The sequence below is a fragment of the Oncorhynchus clarkii genome, chromosome 19, assembly GCF_045791955.1.
Source record: "Oncorhynchus clarkii lewisi isolate Uvic-CL-2024 chromosome 19, UVic_Ocla_1.0, whole genome shotgun sequence".
Classification (NCBI taxonomy): domain Eukaryota; kingdom Metazoa; phylum Chordata; class Actinopteri; order Salmoniformes; family Salmonidae; genus Oncorhynchus; species Oncorhynchus clarkii.
The window spans coordinates 25,984,547-25,996,253 of record NC_092165.1 but is presented as its reverse complement, the minus strand read 5'-3'; the positions used below and the strand labels follow the sequence as shown (position 1 = coordinate 25,996,253).

General features: G+C 39.6%; 1 protein-coding gene across 2 annotated transcripts; it reads left to right on the top strand.

The window, feature by feature from the left end:
* The first annotated feature begins 207 nt into the window (after positions 1 to 207).
* On the top strand, positions 208 to 11,137 carry LOC139374970 (dnaJ homolog subfamily C member 5B-like). Of its 2 annotated transcripts, none has more exons than XM_071116257.1 (5): positions 208 to 305; positions 3,996 to 4,120; positions 5,048 to 5,261; positions 5,536 to 5,686; positions 8,984 to 11,137. In XM_071116257.1, the coding sequence occupies exons 2-5, from the start codon at positions 4,005 to 4,007 to the stop codon at positions 9,073 to 9,075; spliced, it is 573 nt and encodes a 190-aa protein (XP_070972358.1). In that variant the 5' UTR covers positions 208 to 305; positions 3,996 to 4,004; the 3' UTR covers positions 9,076 to 11,137. The 2 variants fall into 2 exon arrangements, with proteins under 2 accessions (XP_070972358.1, XP_070972357.1); XM_071116256.1 differs by having other exon boundaries at positions 239 to 392.
* The last annotated feature ends 570 nt before the right edge of the window (positions 11,138 to 11,707 follow it).

Genomic DNA, 11,707 nt, shown 5'->3' with positions numbered 1-11,707 from the left:
GCATCAAGAATAAACTGTATTTTTTTCAACAAGAACAATTAACATTGTTTGTAATAATGTAATGCTGTTACGTGTTCTACTATATGTGTTCCATTTTCCATGTGTCGCGGATAGAAACACAGGACAAAGATTAAATGCATATGGCCGCAATTACATTCCAGTACAACTTAAGCGCGTGTGTGATTTTTATGCGCAAACCCGCCACAAGCGAACCCGGCGACTACAAACCGGAATTGGCAGGCTATAATGAAATGTTCTACTTCCTGAAGTCACCGGCAAGTTTTGTTTTGGGAGATTTTGATTCTGTGAGTCTACACTTGTTATTTTTAATATAATAATAATAATAATTGTGCCACGGACACCAGGAGACTATCGACCCTCGTCGAAACAAAGTGGGTAGAATGTGGCGGTGTGTGATTATTTGTGGGTTATGCACTTGACTTCCTCATGCATAGTTTATCTAACCAACTGAAAGCGTAACTTTCTGACAGTCTGTTTCAGGATCAGTCTTTAATGGCAGATCAATTGTTTTATTTTCTCAAATTAATAAACTACCGAGGTTAATTCAACGAGCATGTGTGAATGGTTATGCTGTAGGTCAGTACTGGGTGCGTTAGAGATGTCGACGATGAATATCAAGTGTTTGTTCGCTAACGCCCAGGAAGATCCTATTCAAACTCCCATCAGACTGCTCTACAAGCATTATAATGTCAAAAGCAGTGGTGTAGGCAGAAATTCGTTAATGTCAGGGCCAGCAAAAATATAGGTGTGCCGAAATGTGGACACTCAAATTATCATAAAAGCATAGGCCACGCTATACTCTACTGTAATCGATCGCACCCAACAAACCATCTAAAATGTGATTTCGCATTACAGACCAATAGTCTTGTAGGCCTACGTAAATCCACTACTCTTACAAAACATGCGACTCACATAGACCTACACATAATACGCCATAGGCCTATAATTAATGAGAATAGAACATAATACCCTGATGTAACAGTAATAATCACAATAGGCTTGGCAATCTCTTACAGGCTCAACCAGGAGATAGTTGGCTAGGCAGCCACAAATGTAACCATTTAACACTAGGAGAGCTGAGAGCATCATATTGACTTTAAGTACTCTGCCATTTTAAAGTTATGTCCTCCCTGTCCTTGACTTTTCCTAAATATGTCTAACACACTATCTTTGTTAGAATCTTAATATCACAAGCAATTTATGTTATAAGCAGTTTAAGAAGTCATGTTACCCCCCCCCCCCCCCCCTCCCCCCAATGGGGTCCATTTCACGCCATATGTATTGAATTCAAAATAAAATACATCGTTAACATGAAAAACAAAGTTGAGAATGTAAACATTTTTGTGGATGGGTGAAATAATGGATGTTGAAATCAAAAACCAAACAACTGAAAGCAAAATGTATAGAATTGTAAACAAAAGTAAGACCTCAAAAGCAAAAACCCCAAATTTTTAAGCAAATAATTTTAAATGTCATGTTTAAAAATATATATATTTGAAAACGAATGCAAAAATCGTTTTCGGTTAAACTTTCCCAGCAACCAATCCTATTGAATACATTTTGCCTACGCTTTTGCCCGCATGAACTACTTCTTGATTACGCTACTCGTATCTTTGCTTTCACTGCCAGTGTTTTAGATTTGCGATTTTTGGCATTATTTTTCCGTGAAGTTCGGGGTTTAGAGGGAGGTGTAGAAAATGAGTTTCCATTGGTCCGCTAGTTTTGGAGTGACGGTTCGCCTTAACCCAATCAATGATTTATTGTGTCACTGGCTCTGACCCTTCTAACTACTTAGGTAAACATATGAATGACCTGTTGCACAACGTTCGGCGCAGGTGTGGGTAACTGGTTCGCCATTGTTTAGAACGGGGGGATTCTCTCCTGTCTGAGGCAACACTGATTGCTACGCAAATGGTTGTCGCACCTCAATTTAGCAAGGAACACAGCCGCCAGAGGAAAATGAAGATATTCCATGATGAGATCTCTCAAGATGAGACAGCTCGGGACAGTGCAGCAACGATGTTTTGGGAACACAGTGTTTTTTTTTTACTGCTATGGACAACATCATAAGTGACTTGGACACTAGGTTCCACACCACTGCAAAAATTGTAGAATAATTTTCTGCTGTTCTGAAAGTTGGGCAGATTAGTGAGGATAAAGTCCATTCTGTGTACCAACCACTGATCATGGAGTATTCCAGAGATCTTACACCACAGTTTCAAAATGAAGTAAGACACCTGGACACTGTAAATGCTGCCACTTTCCCCCCCTAACTTGTCCCCTCTTGGTCACCTGAATACAATTTGTAAGATGCAGCTGTAAAGCATTTTTGGAGAAGTGTGCATTGCTTTACGTATATTTTGCACACTGCCTGTGACTGTTGCGGATAGAGCTTTCAGTAAGCTAAAACTGATGAACTATTTGAGGTCCCAGGACAGGCTTTGCAGTCTTGCCATGATGTCCATTGAAAGTCAGTTAGCTAGAAAGCTGGACTTCAAAGACTTAATCAGTGACTTTGCTAGCAAGAAGGCTTTTTTTGGGGCGCTGGGTTAACGCTGAGCAAAGGCCAGTGGTTAACTGTTAAATGGCATGGCTATGGATATTGGATCACTACACACATGATGCCCACAGGCTGAGAACAAGACTGAGAACAGACTGAGAACAAGATGTATCTCAAAGTAATGGCTAGATTGCCATAAAATTAGTTATGCACAATCAAGACCCCAAGTGGAAGAAAACAATTGATTTGGTGACCTCTTGACCTTTCCTCTAGCGCCACCATCAGGCATTTTCACTTCCATTTTGTTTTCCATTTCCACTTTTACAGCTGCTTATTTTCTAGTTGGTATGTAATACTTAGTTCAAAAATCTGCTGCTGATTTTATTATTTTGTTTGTCATGTCATTCTATAGATTATGATGTTAATTTATTTTAATTGAAGAGGTTAATGTATATTTAAGTTATATTTATTTTAAGTTATTCATTCATTTTAAGAGAATTTTCCATTCAAGAATTTTACAATTTAGACTGTAAAAAATGGCCTTTAGCACATTTCTTATAGAGGGTATCAGTCTTGCATCAAATAGTGAATTCCACTTTATGCAGAATGTTGCATGCATGTCTGCACAGTGTTATATTTTCACAGCTCACTGTCAGTAAATATCGTACAATAAATATTGGACTACAAGAGAGTTGCAAGCCTGCAAAGGTAGAGTTATTTAAAGCTTTGACTGGGTCGATTGGGTTCTGGAGGTGTGTGGTTACAGCAATTGCGCAGGGTTGGTGTGGCCTTTGGTGGTGGGGCCCAATGTGATATCTTTTCATGGGGCCCAAAATCCCTCGTGGCGTGCCCCTGACTACACCAAAACTATATTGAAACTAATTTCACACGTACACTGAGATTACATAACATTAAGAACACCTGTTCTTTCCATGACATAGCCTATCCTTGCCAAACAACTCTTAAAAATGAACCCTTGAGGTCTATTTCAAAATATATATTTTTGGGGGCTGAATTACTTACTCAAAATATGCCATTCTGTTCCTTTGAAATGCATTTTCTTAAATTCATAAATGAAATCCCAAAGACCTGCCCTTAACAAAGTAATAAATAATGATCTTTGTGATGGTGTTTATTTAAAGTAATACTTCTGGATTTTGGCAACGAGGCCCTTTATCTACTTCCCCAGAGTCAGATTAACTAGTGGAGACCTTTTTTATGTCTTTGTGTCCAGTATGAAGGAAGTTAAGAGAGAAGAGTCAGGCCATGCTTTTATCATCAACATCTCTAACACACACGGTGGGGTTAATGTGTAATTGATGGGGTCGAATGCAGGCTGGTGACAGACAGAAACATAATGTGGCACATTTTTTGCATCCTTGTGTCATGAGCTAAAACACAAGCAAAGCCTATGATCTTTCACTATATCCTCATGGCATACCAGTCATAGCTGTTGTATTTATCATTGTTGCAGATCTAAAACATGGCGGAACCAAACCAAAGGCCTCAACGTAAGATGTCCACCACAGGTGACAGTCTATACAATATACTTGAACTGGAGAAAGGAGCATCCGCAGGAGAAATAAAGAAGGCATACAGGTATAAACGGGTGAAAGTAGATCACATTTTTTCCTGGTACGAGACCTCCTATATGTGCAGCAAAACATTTTATGGGCCTAATCATGGAACTACATATAGAGTCCCTGTTAATTCAATAGGATCTCTGTGGGCCTAGTCGTAAAGATTTGTCATTTAACTTTTAAAATGTATTACCTTTTATTGTGTCATAAACACAACCAGTCATGATGCTTTTTATCTGATTGTCAAACGATCACTTCAAAGGGCTCCTTTACTAGGCTACTCGCAACTCATCCACTCGCAACACATTTCCAGCCTCCAAACAGTGGTGAATGGAAAGAGGCGATTGTCATTAGGCCGCACGCGCCCCTCTGTCTCGCCCATCATCTCTGCCTTGGCAAAATGTCAGTGTTCTTGTCACATTATAGTGTAGGCTATACCACCTGTTGTCATTAGCTCATTTGTCATGCCTCTGACATACGGTAATAATAAATAGTGGTGTAATAGCCTACAGTTTCCTTGACATTTCTATTTAATTATTGTGATGTTTTACTGGTACGGCATACACCCACTATTTATTTTGCCGGACCATACCGCCTTACTTTCACCCCTGGTTATAAAACTCTCAACCACAGACAAATGCTTTGAGAAAGACTACAGAACAGTTAAAAACACGTATGTTTTCTTAATGAAAGCACCATTAAGTGAAACTATAGCATAGGCTGTCCTTACTCTTTTTGGAAGATTTCTAGTAGATATAAAACAAAAGACATATTTGCATACTATTAACCTGATTACCTGCTCTGTGTTTTTTGCAAATAAGGTCAAATGATTCTCCTATTATATTTCCTAACTCAAACTTTCCCATGACTTACTCATGTGAATAAAAGCAGAGCACGACTTTAAGTTTCCCTGTGACAATATAAATAAAAGTCCTCCTCCTCCCAGGAAACTAGCACTGAGGAATCATCCTGACAAGAACCCAGACAATCCAGAGGCAGCTGAGAAGTTTAAAGAGATCAACAATGCCAACTCCATCCTTAACGACGAGACCAAGAGGAAGGTCTACGATGAGTACGGCTCCATGGGCCTCTATGTGGCCGAGCAGTTTGGAGACGAGAGCGTTAAATATTACTTCCTCATTCACAAGTGCTGGTTTAAGGTGAGAAGTCTTTTAGGGCTTACACATTTTCATATGTATACACTTTGCAGACGCTTCTACCCAAAAGTGACTTATTGTACAGTGAGTGCATACTGTACATTTTTACTAAGCGTATGTGATCCCGTTAGAAATTAACTCACGACCTTGGCGTTGCTAAATTGTACTGCATGTTAATCATTAAGGTCATTATAGTTTTCTAACACTTACAAGTGTATGCATGACAACTTATGTCAATTATGCCCTGTGTGAAACAAATCCCTTCTTTATTTCCCAGACCCTGATGGTGTGCTGTGGGATCTTCACCCTCTGCTGCTGCTGTTGCTGCTGCTTTTTCTGCTGTGGCAGGTGCAAGCCACTGGAGGAGGAGCACGGATACGTAGACCCAGACGACCTGGAGGCTCAGATCAGAGCTGAGCAGGACAGGGGTGAGTGTGGGCAAGGCCTGGGGGGAGGCGAGGCCTGGGGGGAGGCGAGGTCTGGGGGGAACTAGATAGTCCTTTAAGTATTAGGCAGAGGCTGCGGATTCATATAGGTAACCGCACCGCCCCTTGGATCCATTTTCCCAGAACTGAAGATACGATTCATGTTCTGCGCATAAGTGTTTCATTACCTCTACTTTACACAAATATTTGTTTTGGTTACCCTCCCTTCACATTTCTCACTGTCAATCGTGAATTATAATTATAAAGTTCTACCGGTGAAACGTCCATGCAGAATCTACATACCAACCATTTGATCTTAGTCAGTTTTAGGGGATATGCATTTAGATCTTGAGTTATACAGTGTTGTTTTGAATGATGTAGAGTGAATGAGCAAACTGTAGCATAACCTACCTGTGATTAACGCACATATTTTGCTACTGGGGCATGCTGTTGAGTTTTGGCCACATGAGAAAAATGCGACCAATCGCACAACCATCCTAAAATCTCATAAGAAATTAGGTGGTGTTTTTTGTCTTACAGTAACGTTACACTATGCTTATGTCGTGTCTTTACTATCATTAAACTGAAGACTTTGTTTTTATCAAAGATTTTCTGTAATTAGTTACTCAATTAAACTGAATAATCATGTAACTGTAATTAACTAGGAAGTTGGGGCACCAAGGAAAGTATTCAGATTACAAAGTTATAATTTCCCAATATAACCTTTCAGATATTTTCATATCTGATCAATAGTCTTCTGATTAATGATTTATTTATTTTACCTCACGTTAGTCTCATTCCAAACGTTGTAAATTGTTGGTTATCTGCACGAATCCAGTCTTCACTATGAGTCATCCATACATCAATTGTCTTAAATAATTTATTTATTACTAACTAAGTAATTCACAGAAATGCATAAACAAACAGTAAATATGCTTACATGAAATGATAGAATGTGCCCTAGTGGGCTGAACCGGCATGGCGGCTTGTTAGACAAAGGGGCAATGGGGGGTCGACTAAGAAGTCCCTACAGAGTTAATTATAACAATTAAAATGCTAATCCCTTACACATGAACGCTCAATAATTCGGGAACAATTGCAATCAATATATATATTTACGCTCAGTGTGTCGTCTTGATCGCTGGTGAAAAGTCTTTATTTTGTAGAATTGTCCGTCTCTCTCTCTCTCTCTCTCTTATTCTGTCGGTAACGATAGTCTTAAGAGTTTAACCACGTGGTATGGTTAAAAGATTCTACAACCTTTAGCCATCTCGTAATTGAGGTAAGCTTGGTCTACAACCTTTGTCCCCCTCCTAATGGAGAAAAACATGGTCTGCTGATAATTTCTCAAAGTTGGGTTTAATTCAGAATGGCAGAAAAGGGCTGTCCCAGGATGTCTGCCTCTAACTGGGCTCAGGGGCGGTCCTCTGATTTAGTTCAAATCCAATTAGGAATTGTATTTTTCTTCATTAAACAGTCCACAATCATATTACACCATCATCCAAACAGTATCATACTCACTCATTCATCTTCTGAGGCTATTATATAAACAGTGTTATGGTAATGTTGCCACACTGTCTCTCTTGAGCTTCCCAAGTTGTGACAAACGCACCAGTTCGTAGCTGGATTCTTCACCGATCTTTTACACTTTCTCTGGAACATGAAATTTGTTCGTACCTCAAGTTCTGTGAGGTGGAAGGATTTACCCTCTCTCTAATAATGTGTGGCCTTGAGGCAGGGTCTTCTGAGGAATTTACGACCTCTGACCACAGTAGTCTGGTTGTAGAAGCAGAGAGCGGGGGATGGTGCTCGCTGTACTCATAGTGGCCAACGTCATGACACTTATTATATTTGTATAATACGTCATGACACTTATATATTTCTGTTATGTTATGTAGAATACTATCAATGTGATTTTGCAGACATGTATTTTTTGCAACTGTAGCCACAAGTAATGCGTAAAGTAGAGAATCCTGCATAACCTTTGTGGCCTTTAGCCATTTTGGGGCAGGAGGTAGCCTAGTTGGTGGATCGAATCCCCGAGCTGCCAAGGTAAAAATCTGTAATTCTGCTCCTGAACAAGGCAGTTAACCCACTAGGCCATCATTGTAAATAAGAATTTGTTCTAACTGACTTGCCTAGTTAAGTAAAATAAATAAATACAAATTGGGAAGAGGGGTTCAGAAAAGTCCGATCTGCAGCCACTCCATAAGTATGATGTCTGTGTGGGTCAAACAATACATCTTTAGAAGCTAGCCTCTTTGTTTAGAGCAACCAGGACATCACTTTTAAGATGGTCCAGCGCACACTGAAGTAGGAGTCTGAAAATGTTTTTAAAATGTCACAGCCGGTGGCGAGACTTTAATAATAATGGCTCAGCCAGGCCCTAGGGCAACCTCTGGCAACTCAGTTGAAACTCCAAACTGCGTCGGCTTTAACACTCTTTGTATACTGTATATCGTGCTTACTGCTTACGCCCATTGATTAGTGCTATTGTGGGCCAGCAGCTTATGCTTTTCACCATATGCTTTTGGCAATTGGAAATTGAGCTCCGAATGTGCTCACTAACTCTAACTATGCCAGTGTGCTTATCACTGTGATTACTTTTGTTGTTGGTACCTTTCTTTAGTCTTTCATGCTACAGCTCTATCTAAAAAGCTTGTCGTGTTCCTTCACACCACTAGCTGAACTAATTCCAATTCCAATACTTTCCCCCATTGCCAACCATGCGTTCTTTGTGATGTTGACATGATTAAGGTCATGCTTTAATGTTGTTCTGTTAATCAATGGCTGTTTACACAGGCAGCCCAATTATTGTCAAAAAAAGCTGATCTGATTGGTCAAAAGACCAATTAGTGGAAAAATAATGCAGCCTATGTTTATGTAACAGTATAGACTTTACGTCCGTCCCCTCGCCCCGACCTGGGCGCGAACCAGGGACGCTCTGGACACGTCAACAGTCACCCTCGAAGCATCGTTACCCATCGCTCCACAAAAGCCTTGGCCCTTGCAGAGCAAAGGGAACAACTACTTCAAGGTCTCAGAGCGAGTGACGTCACCGATTGAAACGCTACCAGCGCGCACCACCGCTCACTAGCTAGCCATTTCACATCGGCTACATTTACAAAACATGTTTATTATCATTACTAATAGGAAGGGTTGGTTCATAAAAGCAGAATACACATTTTTATTTCACATGGACTAATAAAAGTATATTTTTCTAATAGGTCATTTCTGCCTGCTTGTGTCCTGGCTTGAAGAGCTCAGTGAATTAACAGTACATCTCTGTTCTCCCTGCAGGGGAACAAGAACCCATTGTGATCCAGCCTCATGCTGCTGCTAATGAGAAGACCGAGTTCGATCACGACCAATCTGCAGCCAAACCACTCTGACCCTATACTCACCACAGCGGACCAGTAAGAACCTGTCAGCGAGACGTCTTCCCATAGCTTGGTCCCAGATCTGTTTGTGCTGTCTTGCCAACTCGTATGGTCATTAGGACTTGGCAAGACAGCACAAACTGATATGGGACCAGGCTGGTCTACCCACTCTAGTTACTCCCAACTAGGGTTGTAAACTTTCCCAAAATTCACAGGTTTTCCCGAAATAAGGAGGGAATAAGCAGGAAATCTGGAATCCTCCATCCAGGATTTCTGGAAAACCAGGAAATGTGACATTACTGTGATCAGTTTCTGTGGTTCGTTTTTTAATCTGTGGCTGGTGCTTAAATCATGCAGTCGACCCACCGTACTATATGTGGCCAAAGCCTTATATTTGGATATATATTTTTATGTCTCAATATAAGGGTCTGTATGTGGCTCATTTGAATTATAAATTGGGGTCTATGTTTACAAGAATCGTACATTCTTATGATTGTGCCAAATGCCAAGTTTACCTTAATGCTGAGGCGATCTTTCTTTGTAGATTGAAAAATATAGCATTTTTTAATAGTACAGAACAATATGTGCAGAGTAATGGCTTCTATGCATGCTCAATGGAGAGTGTAGGGAAGGTGTTTGAATAGAAACTGATGTGCCTCCCAAATGACACCATAGTCCCTATGTGTAACACACTACTTTTGACCAGAGCTATGTAGTGCACTACTTTTGACCAGGGCCCATAGGTCTCTGGTCCAAAGTAGTGCACTATATATAGGGAATAGGAAGCTATTTGTGAAGAAAGGGAAGGGAAAGCGCAGCCTGAGTCTAAAGTTGCAAACGAATGTGCACTTTAAACGCCTTGTGGGTCGTTCAACAAAATGTGTCAATTTTGGGTAGGGTAACTTGGTAAAAACGTTCACATAATTCTGTCATAAAGAGCACATGTTCAACTTAATAAAAAACACATTTTCCCGGTTCAAGGTTAAATGGGTTCAAATCTTCCTAGAAGTCACAGAGGGTGCACAAAGGGACATGCCAAAATGCTGAATCTTTGCACTTTAGAAAGTCTTTATTAATATGAATAAACAGCTGTATTGAAAGTTGTGGTCTACATTAAATGGCACTTATTGGTGCACAATTTCTACTTTAAATATTAAAGGAATGCAGAAGGGACTCATTTTGTGGAACGACCCTTCTAAGCATAATGATCCAGTTATAATAAGGGTCTGCTGTGGACTGCCACTACCCCTTGTGTGGGAGCCAATAGCTGCAGCTTTAACCTATGAACCAATGTGAATCGACGCCAAAAGTTTAAATGTGTTTATATGTTTGTTTTTAGGCAATATTTTTGTACTGTCAAGCTTTATTTTCAATTTTCCAAAACTTATGATTCCATACATGTGCTCACTTTTTTCATTTTCTCATATGCCTCTCTTATACCTCCCTCTCTACATGGAATAATATCGGAGTTCTTGTAATTTAAACATGTCTACCTGACCCATATGACTTCCCATTTCTTCTGATGATGTCTGTCCTCTTGTGTGACCTGGATTCAGTGTCAAATTCTGTTTCTGTGCAGTATAGTGTACATTATATTGAGCATTTCCTGAGCACACCTGCTCAACTTTTTAAACACTTGGACACCAAATAATGCAATTTGTTGAAAGCCATTGTCTCACATACCAGCAATTCTCAGATTTTTAAAGTGGGTTTCTTTTGTAGTTCAGCAGGATCACATTCAGTGAAAACTGGGGAAAAAAAAGATATATAACGCAGTTAAAACATTGCTGTGATTATTTGTCCATTGACTTTAATTTATCTCACTGAGGATTTAACTGTGGTGGCTTTGTGTCAAATGCTGTTGATATATTTAATCCATAACTCTTTAATTTCCCCAACCTAATATGCAGGATTCGTCAAAGGCTTTATTTTTGAATTAATGTGTTACTATCATTCTCCTTTTAATAAAAATGTTTCCCTTTTGTTTTGATCCTACTTTCTACTTTATATACTGTTAATACTGTAAAATATTTATATAAATGTATATTGAATAAATTGGGGGTTATGTAAAGAATTGTCTGCCTATTCTGCTCATTTATTTCTCACAGAAATTCTACATAAACTTATTTTTCAGGAAAATACAATACTTCTACAGTATATGTACGTATGTAAAGTTCCTTGTAGAAAACCACACCTGATGAACAGGTGGCAGGTTTTTAACAGACGCAGGCATGAATCAGACCAACGTTAAGAGACTGGCATTGTTCATTTGGAGATTTGTGTTGTAAACTTAGAGGCAGCAATGCCATAAGGACAGTGGTGTTTCCTTTTAGTTTAAGCAGGCACTTTTTAGCCTGTTTGATTCTTTCTAAACTTTCAGTAGCTGTTTTAGGAGGATAATTAAATGTTCTGATGATTGATTTGAGAAACACCATCTTATTGAGGATGATACTACACACTCAATTACATTACTGGGGTATGTAGCACTGGCTTACCGGACCCCCCGCAATGAGGGGAGCCCACAAGCTCTGGGGGCCCATGCGCCTGTCACGATGTCTATTTTTATTTAATAAACCGTTTTGACAGTAACCCTCAAAAGTAATTCAGAAACCTTTGTAATTTCCATATGTAATAGGAAGATAAG